At 46.9% G+C, this 17,274-nt stretch overlaps 1 protein-coding gene across 2 annotated transcripts in view; it reads left to right on the plus strand.

Moving 5' to 3' along the window:
* Positions 1-17,274, plus strand: part of LOC146859662 (astacin-like metalloendopeptidase) — a 298,576-nt gene that overhangs the window by 116,336 nt on the left and 164,966 nt on the right. Inside the window, exons 2-5 of one of the 2 annotated variants that reach the window (XM_085646722.1) lie at positions 12,602-12,632; positions 12,730-12,795; positions 16,170-16,307; positions 16,405-16,522. In XM_085646722.1, coding sequence (XP_085502848.1) covers positions 12,602-12,632; positions 12,730-12,795; positions 16,170-16,307; positions 16,405-16,522 — 353 coding nt within the window. Of the gene's footprint in view, positions 1-12,598; positions 12,633-12,729; positions 12,796-16,169; positions 16,308-16,404; positions 16,523-17,274 lie in introns of both variants that reach the window. The other variant, XM_085646721.1, reaches the window with a different exon arrangement.

The raw sequence follows: 17,274 nt of genomic DNA on the forward strand, positions 1-17,274 counted from the left end.
GAGTACGAAGACTTCTGTCTTCGCCAAATTGAGCTTCAGGCAGCTGTTGCTCATCCAGGATGCGACGTCCTGCATTCCTTCCTTGAAGTTAAGTCTGGTGGTGGTGGGGTCCTTGGTGAGGGAGAGGATGAACTGGGTGTCGTTGGAGTAGGATACTATGCTGAGGCTGTGCTGTCTGACTATGGCGGCGAGGGGGGCCATGTAGATGTTGAAGAGGGTTGAGCTGAGCAATGATCCCTGGGGTACTCCGCAGTTGATTTCTGTGGGTTCGGAGAGGAAGGATGGCAGTCTGATTCTTTGGCTTCTGTCGGTGAGGAACAAACGGATCCAGTCAAGGGCGGTTCCTTGTATGCCGACATGTAGTGTAGTCTGGCGGCGAGTATACGGTGGGAGACGGTGTTGAATGTTGCTGACAGGTCGAGCAGGATCACGGCTGCGGTGTAGCCTTGTTCAAAGAGGGTGCGGAAGTCATCTGTGGTGGCGAGAAGGGCGGTCTCGGTGCTGTGTTTGCTGCGGAATCCAGATTGGGAGGGGTTGAGGATGGAGTTGTCTTCGATGAACTTTGTTAGCTGTATGTTGATGGTCTTCTCAGCGACTTTTGCAGTGAAGGGGAGGAGAGGGATGAGCCTGTAGTTCTTGAGGTAGGTGGGATCTGCTGAGGGTTTCAAAGCAGGTGTATGACTTCTGCATGTTTCCAGTCATCTGGGAAGGTGCTGGCCATGAGGGTGGCATTGATGGTGCGTCATAATTCTGGTGCGATGGCAGATCTGTGGTAGATGTGCAGTGGGCAGGGTCCTTGGGGGCCTCTGAGTGGATGCCTTTTATGGTTGAGGCAGTCTCTTCGGTCGTGGCCGGTGTCCGGGAGGCGATGGTGGGCTGGTTTCTGTTGCTGGAGGGCACTGCAATTGTTGAGTCAGGTGTTTGGTCATTAAAAGTTGTTGTAGAGGTTTTTGAATTTCATATGGAAGGATGATCTGAGTTTGTCGAAGAGGTCCTGTGAGAGGGTGATGTCCGTGGTTTCGCTGGGGGGCTTGGGGATTTCCTGGATGACGCTGAAGAGCTCCTTGGAGGTGCAGGCATTGGCGAGGATTCTGTTGTGGATGAAGGTTCGTTTGGTGGTTCTGATGTGTTGGTGGTATTCCGTCATTGCGGTTTTGTAGGTGGTGTGGTTCTCGGGCATTTTGTTGTTTGTCCGGTTCTTCTCGAGGCATCTGTAGGTGCATCTGGCTTCTTGAAGGTCGGCGGTGAACCAGGTGGCATTCCTGTGGTGCTGTCTGTCGTGATTGCATAGCGTGGCGAGCTTGTCTGCACAGCTAGAGATCCAAGTGTGAAGTTCCCTGGCTGCATGGTTGGCGTTGGATGTGGCGGTGGGGGTGTCGTGGTTGAGGGTGGAGTCAACCTGCCCCTCGGTGACTCTGCTCCAGTTTCTTTGTGGGGGGCGCGGAGCAGGTTTGGGCTGTTAGGGTTTGTTGATGAGGAAGTGTACGCAGTGGTGGTCAGGCCATGGGGGTTGCGAGGTGTGGCTGAAGTGGGTTTAGTTTCAGCCTGCAAAGATGCGGTTGAGGGTGTGTCCTGCCTTGTGGGCGGGCGTGGTGATGTTTCAGTCTGATGTTGGCAAAGTTGTCTAGGAGGGTCGTGGAGTTGTGGTCGCTGGGGTTGTCGAGGTGGAATTTCAGGTCTTTGATGAGTATGTAGTCCATGGAGGCGATGGCGTGGGGTGTGATGAGGTTGGTAATGGTGGAGGCAAATGGGAGGCTGGGGCCAGGGGGTCTGTAGGTGAGGGTACCACTGAGTTTGGAGTTGGGGCTGGTCTGCACCTGGAAGTGGAGGTGTTCGGCAGCGGAGAAGGAGTCGCTCGAGGTGGAGAGGCGGAGGGAGTTTTTGTGTGCGATGGCGAGTCCTCCTCCTGGGTGGTTGCGGCAGTCCTCCCTCTGGATCTTGTATCCGTCCAGGCTGGCGGTGTTGGGGGCGGAAGAGGCATTGGTCTAGGTTTCTGTAAAGAGAGCGACGTCTGGTGAGAGGGTGTCAAGGAGGTGCCAGATCTCTACGGCGTGTCTGTGCATGGAGCGCAGGAGGAGGATGCACTTCAGGACGGCAGCAGTGTTGGTGGCGGGGGCGGTGGTGAAGGACTTGGCGTTGTTTCCCCCCCTGAACATTTTTACCTTCAGACCTCCTGTTTTTGCTGACTTCATTTTAGCTGGCCTTAGGACTCTGCATACTTTACTACTGTTAACCTGTGCTAAAGCGCTTTTGCTCTTTCCCTAAAACATGGTAACATTGGCTTATAACCAATCAGCATATTTAATTTACTTATACATCCCTAATAAAGTGGCCCTACATGTGCCCAGGGCTTGTAAATTAAATACTAATAGTGGCCTGCAGCATTTGTGGTGCTATCCACTTAAGTAGCACTTTAACCATGTTTCAGGCCTGCCGTTGTATTAAAGGTTTAAGCCTTTTGTCAGGCCCAAACCATCCTTCCTAGGGTAGGCCCTGCATAGCCCAGAGGGCAGGGTGCAGTGCATTTAAAATGAAGGACATGTATTTTTATGTTTTATATGTCATGGAATTGCCTTTTTACATCAATTAGTGTAGTTTCCAAATGGGAAGAGATAATCAGTATATTTTTGGGGTCTCTGAAATCACAATTGAAAATCCCAACTTATGGTGAAATTGTATTTTAAATCACAATTCTGAAAATGACACTTTGTTGTCATTTTATTGCCTTAGCCAATTGGTACCTGCAGCCTGTCTCTGAGTCACATGACTGGGCGGGGATGACAGTTGGGCTTTGTGTATTCCTCCTAAACAGTCACACACATTGGGAACTAAGGTGTGACTGGATGGGCCATCAGTGGCAGGATGGGAGAGGTAGCTGGGCACAGCCCCACTTACACCTGAATAGGCCATGTCCTGCACCCATACAAAGGTCTGCATACCCTCTGTAGTCAGTCTGGAGTCAGGGACTGGAAGGCAGGGAATCTGTGCACTTCAAAGGCATGCCTCTAGAAGCTTCTCCTCACTTCAAAGGCACAACTATGTTTAAAACAAGAAGCCCACACACCAGATCTTCTGTACACTTCTGGACCTGTGGATCCTCTGCCAGGAAGGACGGCTGTGCTGCTATAAGGACTGCCACTCTGCTAAACTGTCGCTCTAAAAGTAACTGCTGTCCTGCTGTGTTGATCTGTTTCCTGCTGCCCTCTTGCCAGTGGAAGAAGACCTGGACCTGCATCTTCATCTTGAACCCAGGAACCCTGAGTGGCACAAAGGGCTAGTCTGTGATCTGATCTGATTCTCAGGGACTTCAAGGGCTCCCGAAACAGCTCCTGGACCAAGCTACAGTGAGTTTGTGACCCCAAAGTGGTGCTCCTCAGGTTCTGGACCCTTGCTGTGGCTCCGCGGGCTTTGAAATCAAGCGGTTGGTGTCTTTGCAGTCTTGAATGTGCCCGTTCACACCCAGACCACCCCACTCACACTGAAATTCCATGTGAATCACCACCAACCCTTCTCTCCGCAGAGCAGCATTGACAGCCCACGGTGGATATTCATGGCGAAGCTCCAGCCCGTCCGTGTGTGACACCCACACCTTTCTTAGCACCACACAGACTATCGCCCGCGATGCCCTCTGTGCTCCTTGTAACCCTCTCCAAAACAAACATGACTCTGCACAAAACTTGAAAGTTCATATTTAATGCATATAGGGTTTTAAAAAATCTTTAAAACTTTAAAACATCCCTCACACGATAGGCTCACTGCCACTGACCTGTTAGTCCAACTGTTCATTTAAAAAAAAAAAGCATCAATACACCACATTCCATACACACATCAACAGAAAATGTGTAACCACAAGAGATTTGTGACCCAAACAAAGTGTGAGAATGGTCAGAAAGTACCTCATGTTAGCATCACCCAGGGGGGCTGCTGGTTGATACTCACCAGCTTGCCCAAATTATCATCATCTGTAAGTTTCTTGACAGTAAAGAAAAAGAGTGTGTGTGTTTAAATTTCTCGGAGGTGAGCAATCAAAAGAGAGAAAAAAACAGGGAAAATGTGTATAGATGCACTGTCAGTGCTTGTGTCACTCAGTACCCACTGGTCCCCGTGAGAAAAGAAATGCAGTTCTCAGAGTTTAAAATGGAGTAAGACTCACTTGCAAAACGTAATTTTATTAGTTGCCGTGAGCGTCCTCAATTAACAACATATGGCATGTATTTAGCCATTTTCAGGAACCAATGGCCGACATGTTCCATTGCCAACCTATTTAGGCAACTTCATCATGGGGAAACCAGTCTTCAGCTCACTTGTAAATCACAACGGACCTGTGGTTATATGATGACATTAAAAAGAACGTGCCAAATGTAAACAAAACCTAGTTTTAAAATGTACTCAGGAATTCTCTCAAGCCCACTCCTTAAAATTTGCGTAGTTACCGAGTGGTCGCTGTTATCCTTCGTACCTGCGAACCACTTCTATGGGAATCCCGTGCCAAATAGTCGCGCTATCCCACTGATGACTGCAATCGTCAATATCACCTGAAAGCACATACATGTTAAGTGTAACCTGTATCACAATGAAAATTGCACTATTTATGTGACCCGTATACACTTTTCAAACTACCTCATATTGCGTCTGATGATTCCCATTCACTATCCTTAAACTCCTTATCAAAATTTTAAACGACAATATTATCAAACACACTCAGTGATTGCCAAATCATGGACACACACCCTCAGTTTAGTCGTGAACCCATTAGCATGCCTGCAATCTGGTTAAAGTGGGCTGTTCCACCTTCACCCACATATCCGTATTGTGAAAAAGGGCAATTAAACCAAAGGTGGTGGCCCCCCCGTGCTCGCTCTTTCACAGTGAGCACACCCCGACCCTGGATCACTCTTACCGCATCCGCGGACGGCCTTCAGGTTGGCGCTCCGTCCCTATGATGTTCGAGGGACGCGGGCATCTGGTTTTTAAACAAAGACGCTGGCTCAGGAAACACGTGACCTGGAAGCCAACTCCCGGTATTACTTTGCATACCTCTACCATTTCCCCAATACCACAGCGGCCATTTTAAAGTGGTATTGTGTTAATTGATAAGTGTAGGGATGCGGTCATTTTTATTAAAAACTAATCAATTGAGAAAGTTAGCTAATCAGATTATGGTAAAAACATTAAGCAATTTCATGAAATCCTAAGCAAGTACAAGAGAAAAAAGATTTATTAAAACAATTTTCATATCATGAAATTTTTTTTTTCCTTTTTTATTTTTTAGGTCTTCAAAAATTCATTCATGGCTATACAGAAAACCTGGTAGAAGCCCCGCATATCAGGTTGATGACCTTGCTAAATGATATTTATTAGTTTCAGGACTCCTGGTTGTGCAGGGTGGTTAATATATACACATGAAGATACTGCCCGGTGGTATACATAACCCAAGACCCAGAAGATGTCTACACAGCTCGCATGTGGCCCTATTGTTTACCCACTCTATTCCATTCAATGGAATCGTTCAGGCTTATGCGGTCCACCTTCTCAGTGAAAATCCACCTTGCCTCTTTTCTGCCCAGGATTTCGTCAATGTTGTATACGTCACCCATCACCCTCTACAAGCACAGTCCAATTCAGGTCCCCAAAATTGTGTTTTTGTTCCTGAAAGTGTTGAACGAGGCAAGTAGTCAATTTCCCTGCATTCAGGGTACTCAGGTACTCTTGTAGGCGCATGTTCATCTTCCGTGATGTGAGTCCAATGTAGTGCAATCTACACGTACATGTAAGCCTGTAAATTTCATGTGTGGTATTGCAATTACTAAATATATTTAAATACCACACTTTCCCACTTGCGAGATAGACACTCTTGGCTTCAGTGAGATCACAAACTGAGCAACAACCACATGGATAATGCCCTGTTTGCAAACCTGATTCCTTTCTCTGCTGAATCGGACGTGTGTGAACCAGCCTATCTTTCAGGTTGGGAGCCCTTCTAAGGGCAAATCTATGGGGCAGCATTTTATTCTCCCCAGTATCCAACAATGACCAGTGTTTCCTTATTATCTGTCTTACTTTAGTGGACAGTGAATCAAAAGTGGTGACTACAGGTAGACACTATTCCTTTTGTTTGATGTTCCTCTCTAATAGGGCCTTACAGGGTGTATTCAAGGCATGCTTGCGTGCACTCTTGGCCACCTTGTTGGGGTAGTCCCTATTTTTCAATTTCGTGACCAACTGTTCAGATTGTTCCATAAACTTTTCCGTGGAGGAACAGTTCCTGCAGTACCTCAAGAACTGTCCCACAGAAAGGTTGTCACGCAGTGCTCTAGGATGAAATGAGCGATAGTGCAACAGGTAATTTCTATTGGTGGGCTTTTAATGGTCTGTCGTCGATAGTCTATTGTCCATTGCTGTTGCCAAATATATACCATTCTTAGGTCTCGCCTAGCGTTGCAGCGCGAATGCGCTGCCAACGTTTTGCGAGGCATGCAGTATACACTACAGTGTGGGAGCTTCGTGGAAGCTCCGCCCACTTTCCAGCCCATCTCCTTCATTAGCTGAGGTTATAAATGCTGCTTCCCGATTGGTTTTAAGCTTGTTGGTCGCTCCCCATGACAGCCATGTCAGTCATTTGTATCCTTCCATGGCTACTGGCCCCTTTCCTCCAAGCACTATTTTCATCCTGTGCCTCCCCCCCCCCACAGTCCGTGCCTCCTCGGCCCTCCGCCCCTACGTCAGGTCTCGACTCTTTTCTATTTCTTGACTCGCTGCGTGTTTGACCACTCTGTTGCCCTTGACTCCAACCCTTTCCTCGCTCCTGTCTCCTGTCTGAGGAGATGTCATTCCACCTGATACAACTTCCATCATGATGGGAGAGCCTTATTTGAGGGGAGACATGCCACCCATACGAAAAGAAACTTGTGAACAGCTCTGTAGCACCAAATGACGGGGTCCTTCTGAAAGCGGCCGAAGCAGGATGTGCGGCAGCTGATGGATGAAGCAGCAGTCCTTCCCAGGCAATGTAGCTCATCAACAGAGCAGCGGCACCCCGTGGTAGGCACACTGCCTGCCCGCATCGCAGCACATGAACAGGGCTACAGCACTCGACATTCCGCAAACCGCTAACACGGTCCTGGGAACGGACTGCGAAATCTGATGCACGCGACAACAGCTTCGGCACAGAAGCCAGAACTGCTGAGGACTCGTCATGCACGTCAGATTGTGAACACACGTCAGCTTGTGAACACAGCGGTAGCAACCCACTTAAACACCGGCTCCCTGCTTCCTGCGACAACTGTCCCTGGCCTGGGTTTTCCAGACAATTTGGGTTTTCTCGTGTCCTATACCAGATTGATGTTCTTTCGATAGGTGTCCTGTAGGTGGCCATAATGCGGGGAACTATCACGTGATCTCCCTTCAACCCTAGAAGAGACCAGCCGTGGAAAGGTGCATCTCGGCCCAGACTGGACACGTGACCAGGGAAGCAAGCAGAAGCATGCATCTCCGAGGCAGAGGCGCAAAAGGCGATGTCAGGATCACAAGTTGAGGGAGATGCAGCAGTGCATGAGCCAGGAGTCCACAACATAGAGCAGAAGGCCGTGACCCCTTACCCCGAGAACTGGCCTGCGGGAAACATCCCTCTTTTCACTGGTAAATAACCATTTTGTTTTCAATTTCCTCTATGTGGATGCCTGCTTTGCATCCCCATTCCCCTTCCTATCTGTTTCCATTAATCATTGTATTTTTTTCTGCTTTCTTTCACTACCCTGTTTTGTTTCTCATACCATATTAGGACTGTTTCTCTTTGCTCTAATGTTTCTCTTGTGCTCCCAACTTACCTTTCTCGCTCTTACTCTCCTTTTTGCCGATTCGCAGACACTCACTCAGCTGTTTCTCTTACTCAATCTCATGTTAGTCTTCTCGTAACCCTGCTGTTTCTGTTACTTTCCTCAATGCTTTGCTTATTCTCTCATAAGCCTTACTGCTTGAACTGGCTCCTGCTCCCTGCTTTTTCTCACGCACTCTCTCCTCCTTGTGCATTCCGCTCTTGCGGTTTCACTTCTCTCCGACTACAGCTTAACATATTATTGTTGTTTTTTCACTTACACCCATATTTGGTTCGCTCTCCGTGCTTTCGCTCTCTATCTCTTTGGTGCTCACTGACTTGTGTTGTCACTATGCCCTCTTGTTTCTCTCTCCTTTTCGAAGTATTTACCCATCCCTTCTTTCATTCCTTGATGCTCTCATTATGCCTTTGTCACCTCTTTCACCCTATCCTTGCCTTTTTTTAACTCTTCTCTTGCGTTTCTTCCCCCTCTGTTGTGCCTTTAGCTCTGGCTTCTGTGTCATATCTTGCTTTCTCTCTTGTGTTTAATGCACATTTATATAGCGTGAACTCGAACCGAAGGTATTGGAGCGCTTTACATGAGTACCGGTTATGTTACACAAGGACACATTCAGGCACAGGGAGATTAAGTGATTTGCCCAGAATCACAGGATATGGACGTGACCCCGAGGCTCGAAATTGGTTTCCAGCACCAAAGTCGGCAGTCTAACCAATGGACCACATCCTCTCCCCACTCCATTCTTTCCTACCACTCCCCGCGTTTCTCTTCACCTGCAGCTTCTCCCTCTCACATTGCGTCTCTTTCATTGCTAGTTTATCTAGTCCTATACTGTTGCTCTCCTCCGCTATCACCTCACTGCATCAGTCACTCTCTTGTTTTTCTCTCTGTCCTTTCCGTTGCTCTCCCCCAGCTGTCTCTGCCCCTCCCCATTTTTATATAGCACAAAGTCAACCCGAAGGTATTGGAGCGCTTTACCTGAGCACCAGTTACATTACACAAGGACACGTTAATTTTTGATAGGCACGAGGAGATTAAGTGATTTGCCCAGAATCACAGGATGTTGAGCCAAAGCCAAGACTCGAATCTGGTGGTTCCCCAGTTCCAAAAGCAGCAGCTCTGCCATTATGACACATCTTCGCTCACCTTCTCTCTTCTTTTTCCTCCCAACTCTCCGTCTGCTGTTTTCCTATCTTCTGAAAATTCCGTCACCTCGTCTTCCCTGCTGTTCCTATATCTTTCCTGTTACTGTAGTTTCCCTCCCACCCCTCCGCGCCGTCTAGCTCTGCTGTTTCTTGCACCCTCCCTCTGCTGCTTCTTGACCCATCCTCTCTGTTAATTCGCCCCCTGTCCTGCTGTTGCTCTTCCTTTGGCGCCCGTCATCTGCTCTCCGTCTCCTGTGCTGGTACCCTTTATCGTTCAACATATCTTTCACTCTTCCTCCATCTGCTTTTCCCCCCACACTTTTCTCTTTCCCTTCTGTTTATACCTCTCTGCCCTAATGACTCCCCCTATTATTTATCGCTCCTATTATTGTTTCCATCTCTTTCCTCACCCAGGAGTTCTCTGACTGTTTTTGTTTTCAATTTCCTGTTGTTGTTTCTCATCCCCCTCCTTGGTTTCTCTTTTCCATGCTGCTGTTGTGTTCGTTGGGATGCCCTTTATCTTTTTTTCGTCATTCCTCCTTATACCCTGCAGTTATCTCACCCTCTCCCAATTATTTGTCTCTTCAACAGTATTTTCAGTTCTTGCGTGCTGCTCACAATCCACCTTTCCACCCGAGCTACAGTTCTCTGCCTTTCTTCTAGGGTTATTGGGGACTGAGGTTGGGGGGATAGGAGGGTAGGGGGTTTGTTCTCAACCCCTCCTTTCAAGGGCCTTCCTCACTCCTCTTTGCATACTAATTGCTTCTGTCTCTTGCCCCTAGCCTGCTTTGGCCCAACCTCTTTGCTTATCTCCCCATGGTCCCAGGTGTCATTCCCTCGATCCATGACTAGCGGTTTATCTCACCTTTAATCTCAAACGCCACATCAACTCTACTCCTCGCCCCAAACCCCCTCTACTGTTCACCTACCTGCACTGTCAACCTATCACACTCTACGTTTCCCCAACCTCTGCTCGGTATACCCACCTCTCTATTCCTATTTTCCACCCGTCCCTCTGTACAGCAAGCCCACCCACTGCTAAAGTCCATCTCCCTCTCCCTACTGTCCAAGCATCCCTCTTTGCTTTACCCAGATTTCACTTCTATCTACCCATCTCTCTATGCTGTCCACCTATTCTCCTCTGTTGTCCACCTACCCCCTGTACAGTCAGCTCATCCATTTCTACTGTCCACCTATCCTACCCTATAGTCCATTCACCTCTCTCTACTGTCCATCCTTTCCCTCTCTGCTGTCTTCAACCCTCTCTACTTTCCACCCATATCTTTAAAACATCCACCAGTTCCTCTCTGGCATCCACCCATTCCACTCTACTGCCCTACACCTCTCTTCAAGTCTACCCATCTCTCTATGCTGTCCACCTATTCCTCTCTGGCAGCCACTCATACCACTCTACTGCCCTACACCTCTCTTCAAGTCTACCCATCTCTCTGTGCTGTCCACCTATTCCTCTCTGGCAGCCACTCATACCACTCTACGGCCCTACACCTCTCTTCAAGTCTACCCATCTCTCTATGCTGTCCACCTATTCCTCTCTGGCGGCCACTCATACCACTCTACTGCCCTACACCTCTCTTCAAGTCTACCCATCTCTCTATGCTGTCCACCTATTCCTCTCTGGCGGCCACCCATACCACTCTACTGCCATAAACCTCTCTTCAAGTCTACCCATCTCTCTATGCTGTCCACCTATTCCTCTCTGGCGGCCACCCATACCACTCTACTGCCCTACACCTCTCTTCAAGTCTACCCATCTCTCTATGCTGTCCACCTATTCCTCTCTGGCGGCCACCCATACCACTCTACTGCCCTACACCTCTCTTCAAGTCTACCCATCTCTCTATGCTGTCCACCTATTCCTCTCTGGCAGCCACTCATACCACTCTACGGCCCTACACCTCTCTTCAAGTCTACCCATCTCTCTATGCTGTCCACCTATTCCTCTCTGGCAGCCACTCATACCACTCTACGGCCCTACACCTCTCTTCAAGTCTACCCATCTCTCTGTGCTGTCCACCTATTCCTCTCTGACAGCCACTCATACCACTCTACTGCCCTACACCTCTCTTCAAGTCTACCCATCTCTCTATGCTGTCCACCTATTCCTCTCTGGCAGCCACCCATTCCACTCTACTGCCCTACACCTCTCTTCAAGTCTACCCATCTCTCTATGCTGTCCACCTATTCGTCTCTGGCGGCCACCCATACCACTCTACTGCCCTATACCTCTCTTGTGTTCGGAGGTTGAACTAGGACGCAGAGTCACAGACTCCAAATATGGTTTATGGAGGGATACAAAAACATGCAGACGAAAACGTCGAATGCAAAGAACGATAACTTGAAAACGCACTGTGCTGACCGTTTCGTTAGCTTTTACGTCATTGTGACAAGCAGAGGAAACCTGAGATGAATTAGTGCGAGTGGAGGAGCTCTGCGAGTTGAAAGGTTCCTCATGTAAAAGGGCTCTACAGGGACAGGGATGCTGGTCTTGGGTGTGCTGGCGGAACAAGAAGAGAGCAGCAAGTGGGAGCTTTGTGGGGCCCCCTAAGTGTGCCATTTGATTGATAGGAAAAGGCTTGAGGGACATATCAGGTCACAGTGGCGTATTGCGTTTTCTTTTCATTGTTGTAGGCGTCTAGTTGAGGAGGAGTGGCAAGGGAAGTGCTACTGACTGTGTGTGCACTCGGGCTAGGAGTTTGGCTACTGTGTTGCTTGTTTGTGTGATGCTCTGTGTAAGGCTCAACCGAGTCCGTGTTCAAGCAGGGGGTGCAGAAAGTTTTGGAACTCCATGCAAATCATGCAGTTTGGTGCTTATTTTCCCTCCATGTTAAAGAACAGTAGATGTTTCAGCACACAGGCTAATGTGTTGCATAGCTAAATACATGTAAGGTCCCAAAGGCGAGACCGATTGCATTGCAAATGCTTGTTTTAATTGAGGACACTCACGGCACCTAATAAAATTACGTTTTGCAAGTGAGCCGTACTCCATTTTAAACTCTGAGACCTGCATTTCTTTTCTTATGGGGACCAGTGGGCACTGAGTGACACAAGCACTGACAGTGCATCTACACACGTTTTCATAGTTTTTTTTCTCTCTTTTCATTTCTCACCTCTGAGAAATTTGAACACACACAATTTTTTTTTCTTTACTGTCAAGAAAGCTACCGATGATGATAATGTGGGCAACCAGCAGCCCCCCTGGGTGATGCTAACGTGAGGTACTTTCTGACCTTTCTCACACTTTTTTGAGTCACAAATCTCTGGTGGTTACAAATTTTCTGTTGATGTGTGTATGGAATGTGGTGCGTTGACGCTTTTTTTAAAAACTGAACAGTTGAACTAACAGGTTTAGTGGCAGTGAGCCTATTCTGTGAGGGAAGTTTAAAAGTGTTTTTTAAACCCCATATGTCTTAAAAATACAGTTAACTGTTCAGAGCAAGTTAGGTCTTCGTGTGTTTATATATTGTATACTTTGCAGACAGAACTAATGCCGTCATGGATCATTAAATAAGTTATTAGATGAATGCAAGATTTGTTTCTAATACATCCAAGAACTTATTGGAACATATGCTAAAAATTAAACATTTAAAACCTTTCGTTCAGCAGGAATTCTTTGAAAAGCCAGAGTCATATATTGGTGAGTAACATTATATTCCTCATTACTGTGCATGGAAAGTGTAAACGGCCAACAGGTTCAGGTCTGATGGAGGATGAAAATGTGCCTTTCCTTCCAGATGCAGAACACCCACCTGCAGCTAAGAGCTTGGATGTATTTGAGATCATCAGCAAAGAAAACAAGGGTAAGATAAAAACAGGGTATTTTGGGAGCTAGGGTAGGAGGTACATGCACATGGTGCCAGCTCCAAATGAGCCTCAGGACCCACACATTTACCGTAACTCGCCACACACATACACACAATTGTACAAAGCTGCAAAACACACTCAGCCAGAGGTACAGCAGAATAGTAGAGAAGCATCTGGGTTTGAATGCTATGTATCGCGAAACTTCCTCTACTCTCTGCTGTTGAGTACGCTCATGTGCCTTATAAAGCTATCATCTTTCTCCCGGTGCTCTTTCTTGCCCCCCCATTGAGGTCTGCCGCTTCCCCAGTCCAAACCCTCTCTTAGCCACCTCGGAGCCATTGTTGCCTCTTGGTTCTGGCTCCACAATGGCTGCCTCCCTGAGGGTCACAATGTCCTTCCTAAGTGTCCTGCATGTCTATCTGTGTCTGTGCCTCTACACCTACGTGACACAACCACACCTTCATGCTCATATCATCGACACTTCACACTCTTTCCGCCCACAAGTGCTGTTGTCACTTCCTTCTTTGATTCCTCTCACTTCTGCATCCCTACATCTGGAAGACCCTCCAATTTGAAATCAGCTGGACCCCTGGTCAGACGCTTTTCAGAAGGCATTGAAGCTTGAAGGGTACCCTCCTATTGCTGTCTTCCTTTGAAATCTATCGTCTACCCTTGCCACTCAGTGGTATCCTGGTCAGGAAGAGAACTTGCTGCTGCCTCCCACTGACCCAGCCAAAGAGTCCACCTATCCTGCAGAGTGACGTAGCACGAAATGAACATGATGAGGGGCCTATGAGTCTTCAGTATCTCAAAGAAACTCATATGCTTTGGGGTGAATAGTGCCCCTGAAAGTTTGGGGGCCCCATGAAGGGCTGGGGGCCACCCTGTGCTGCAGGGTCTGCAGATGTGCGCGTTCCAACCCAGATCCTGCAACGGATGCGCGAACAGGACTCTTTGTTGTCTTTTCCGGCGCTGGCACCGCTGGCAATGGACGATCTTCCCACATCTGCCAGTCTCTGGGCACCTATGGATAGAGTTTTAAGTCAAAATGCTTCATGGAATGAATGAGGGTGAAAAGAAACAGGCCATGACGATAGCAGGAAGAAAAGAAATATCAAGTGGAGCATCGAGGGGAGGATGGCTGGAGGGAATTGTAGTCAGAATAGTAGTGGCTTTCTTGGAGCATAGAATTAGCTTTGATAAAGGTGAGTTTTTAGTTCTGTGGAAAAGGAGGTGAAGTCTTAGGCCACGAGAGAGGCACAGGAAGCGGTAGCTGAGGTGCTCAAGGAGCTACACTTGTTGCCGATCAAGAGCTGATCAGCTTTTAAAGCACTCTATATGGTAAACAAAGCCCTGAATGGAACAAGGAAAAAATATCACAGCACACCCCTAGAAGAAACCTGCCTTCTATCTACTCTAAAACCATGGCAGGTCCTAAGATCCGTAAAGCCTTCTGGGAGGGCGGAGGCTTTGGTCACGCTACTTCTATTCTTTGGAACCCAATGCCTCTTTTTAAGATCACATGCACATCTGATGATCTTCCGAAGCCATTTAAAAACCTTTATTTTTGTGTCACTGGCTTAAACATTTCTTGTACTTCCACTTTGTAAGAAGTGCAGACACAGCGCCAAGACATCTAGGGTATACGCAGCGCTTTACCAATATAAATCAAATCAAAATCAAATCAGGACGCAGGTGCTACATTCTCATGTTTATTCGAGCGTGTGACTAACATAGTGTCTACATTACTTTAAAGTGTGAGGTCTCTAGGGCTAGGAGGTTTATCCTAAAGCATGATTGGTTGTTACTGTAGGCCATCAGTTTTTTGAAGAACTTCTTTCTATGCAAGAATAACAACTCTTAAAATTCCTTCTATCCAAATGTCACTTTACTGTGTTGGAAGGGTTCTTCCATGAACTGTACACCACACGAGTGAAGATTCTCCTTTCTCAAAATTGAAATAGGAACATGACAATACCAATTACATTTGCTCAGGGGGGTCCAAGTAATGTATAATATCAGAAAAACATGGCATCCCAGCAACAGCCACCTCTGATCGTGAGTCCGGTTTACATATAGTTACCACCAACAGGGGCAGCCCTATTACCTGAACCAGGCGCAAGGTAAAGACTGAAATCCTAACATGGGTGTAAGTAATATATTACATAAAACATAAACTAAAATATTATAGAATATACATCACATAAAACAAGACAGACTATATTAGACATAAAAATATTGCCAGGTGATAACCCTACACAAATTCAAATTATACAAAATTTTATAAGACAATGGTGTAAAATCAGAAGAAAATGGCACTCTCTTTCGTTACACAACAGACCATAAAGGCAAATAACAGTATAAAAATAGACAGTGGCTGAGGAAAAAATTATTACACATAAACTGTTCAGACAAAACAAAAAACAGAAATAGCAGAGATTGGGTCCTCTTCAATCAAGGCCACATATAAGCGTCGAGGGTGTTTCGACCACACTAAACTTGGGTGGTCATCATCAGGACATACAAAATTCAATGGTAGAGTCTCCAATAATTAAATTTGTTCTTTCTCTTTATTATGAGGAGCCCAAGATTAGAAAGAAAATTAACTCCAGTGGCATATAATCCACACACGAGCGATAAATGGAAGTGAAAATAATGTATATCAATATACACTCAGAATAGAGATTAGAGAGGAATCCAATCACTCTCACAGAGACCAATTAATGCATGAACAGTTACTCATTAAATGTTGTATATTTTTGAATTTGTATAGAGGTATCACTTGGCAATATTTTTATGTCACATATAGTTTGTTTGTTTTTGCCAGGGCCGGTTTTGGTTCCCAGTCCGGCCCTGGAAGCCCACCGCCTGCGCCTTCCAGGAGTAGTCTTGATTCCACCTCATGAGTTTCTTCCACCCTCCATATGTTCTCTGCCTCTTTACCTCCCTGTTGCAGTGACAAACCTCGCTGCTTTCCCCATTGTTCCTGTTATTTCAGTATTTCTCTTCGTGCTTCTTACCCCTTTTTGTGTTTTTCGTCTCTCTCGCTCTGGATTAAAGTCTGTTGAGGAAAGGAGGCGCGGGTGCATACAAAGGCACTATTGACATAGCAAGTGAGAGATATCAGTAATTACAGCTTAGAGCGCCTCGGGACCCGGGCTCCAATGAGACTGAACCTGCTGCACGAATGCTAGTGACACTCCTGGGTGGTAGTGTGTGCTGTTTTATTGTAGATATTTTGATGGACTTATGACGATCTCTAAAAGGCTGCAGCTTCCTTTATCCCACTTGCCCTGTACCTCTTTCCTTCTGCTAGACTTAATGAGAGGAGCTTTAATTCCATCGCTCAGTGAATCTGCTCTCATTCCAGAAAGCAAACAGTTCCTACATGGTGGAGACATCGCTGTGAAACCCGGCCGCAGTGCCATGAAATGCAAGGACAACAGCTGCTTTTGGCCGAAATCCAGCGATGGGACGGTTAAAGTGCCCTACACTCTCAGCGGTTACAGTGAGTGTCTGCTGTGGTGGTGGAGGTTGCTGCTGGCAGAAGTAGTTCCACTGCTTGGTCTAGCTGCCTTTCTTACAAACTCTCCATTCTTCTACAGGCGATAGCGAAGTCGCTTACTTCGCTGATGCTGTCTCCGAATTTACAGCATTGACCTGCATCCGCTTTGTGGACCGCACCACGGAAACTGACTACCTCCTCATTGCACCTGTAGATGGGTAAGGACAGGGCCTGCTCCTGGGTCACCTTCATGAATACATCATCAGTTTGTAGCCGCTGCCTCACCTGGGGGATCCAGCGCTCTAAGTCCTGTAATCTCACATGGTTGCCATATGTTTGTTAAAAGAAAGCTTCAATACTAGAGTATCATCGATGGTGGTGGGTCCTTGGTCTGGCATACACCAGTGTGTGCTCCTGGATGCACACAATCAACCCTCTTCACAACAAACTCTTGCTATAGCACAGTGTTTTTTCACACGCCACAAGTCCCAGGTCACTGCTGTTCCACTATTACATGGATGACCAATGTCTGCATCCAAAAGACACACATTTGATGGACGAAATGCAAAACAAATCAAAACATTTACCCCCAGTCAGGAAATCTGGGTAAAATCCATCATTCTTTTGCTCACTGTTAGAACTGGGGGTCTCTAGTTGGCAATGGTTTGCACCTTTGTCCAAATAGGAACCCTTGTTTCTAGTCAGGGTAAGGGGGCTACACTGCTAAAATAACCCCTGCCCAACCCTGTGGTAGCTTGGCACAAGCAGGAAGGCTTATCTCAGAGGCAGCGTGTAAAGCATTTGTGAACACATACAGTAATACAGTGAAAACACTACAGATGGACACCACACAGGTTTTATAAAAATAAGTATTCTTTATATAGACTTAACACAAGACCCAAACAACAAAAATCCACAATACGGTATTAAGAAAATGACTTTTAAATGGTAGAAATAGCTTAGTTTAAAG

Source organism: Triturus cristatus, chromosome 3_1, assembly GCF_964204655.1.
Source record: "Triturus cristatus chromosome 3_1, aTriCri1.1, whole genome shotgun sequence".
In the NCBI taxonomy this organism is placed as follows: Eukaryota; Metazoa; Chordata; class Amphibia; order Caudata; family Salamandridae; genus Triturus; species Triturus cristatus.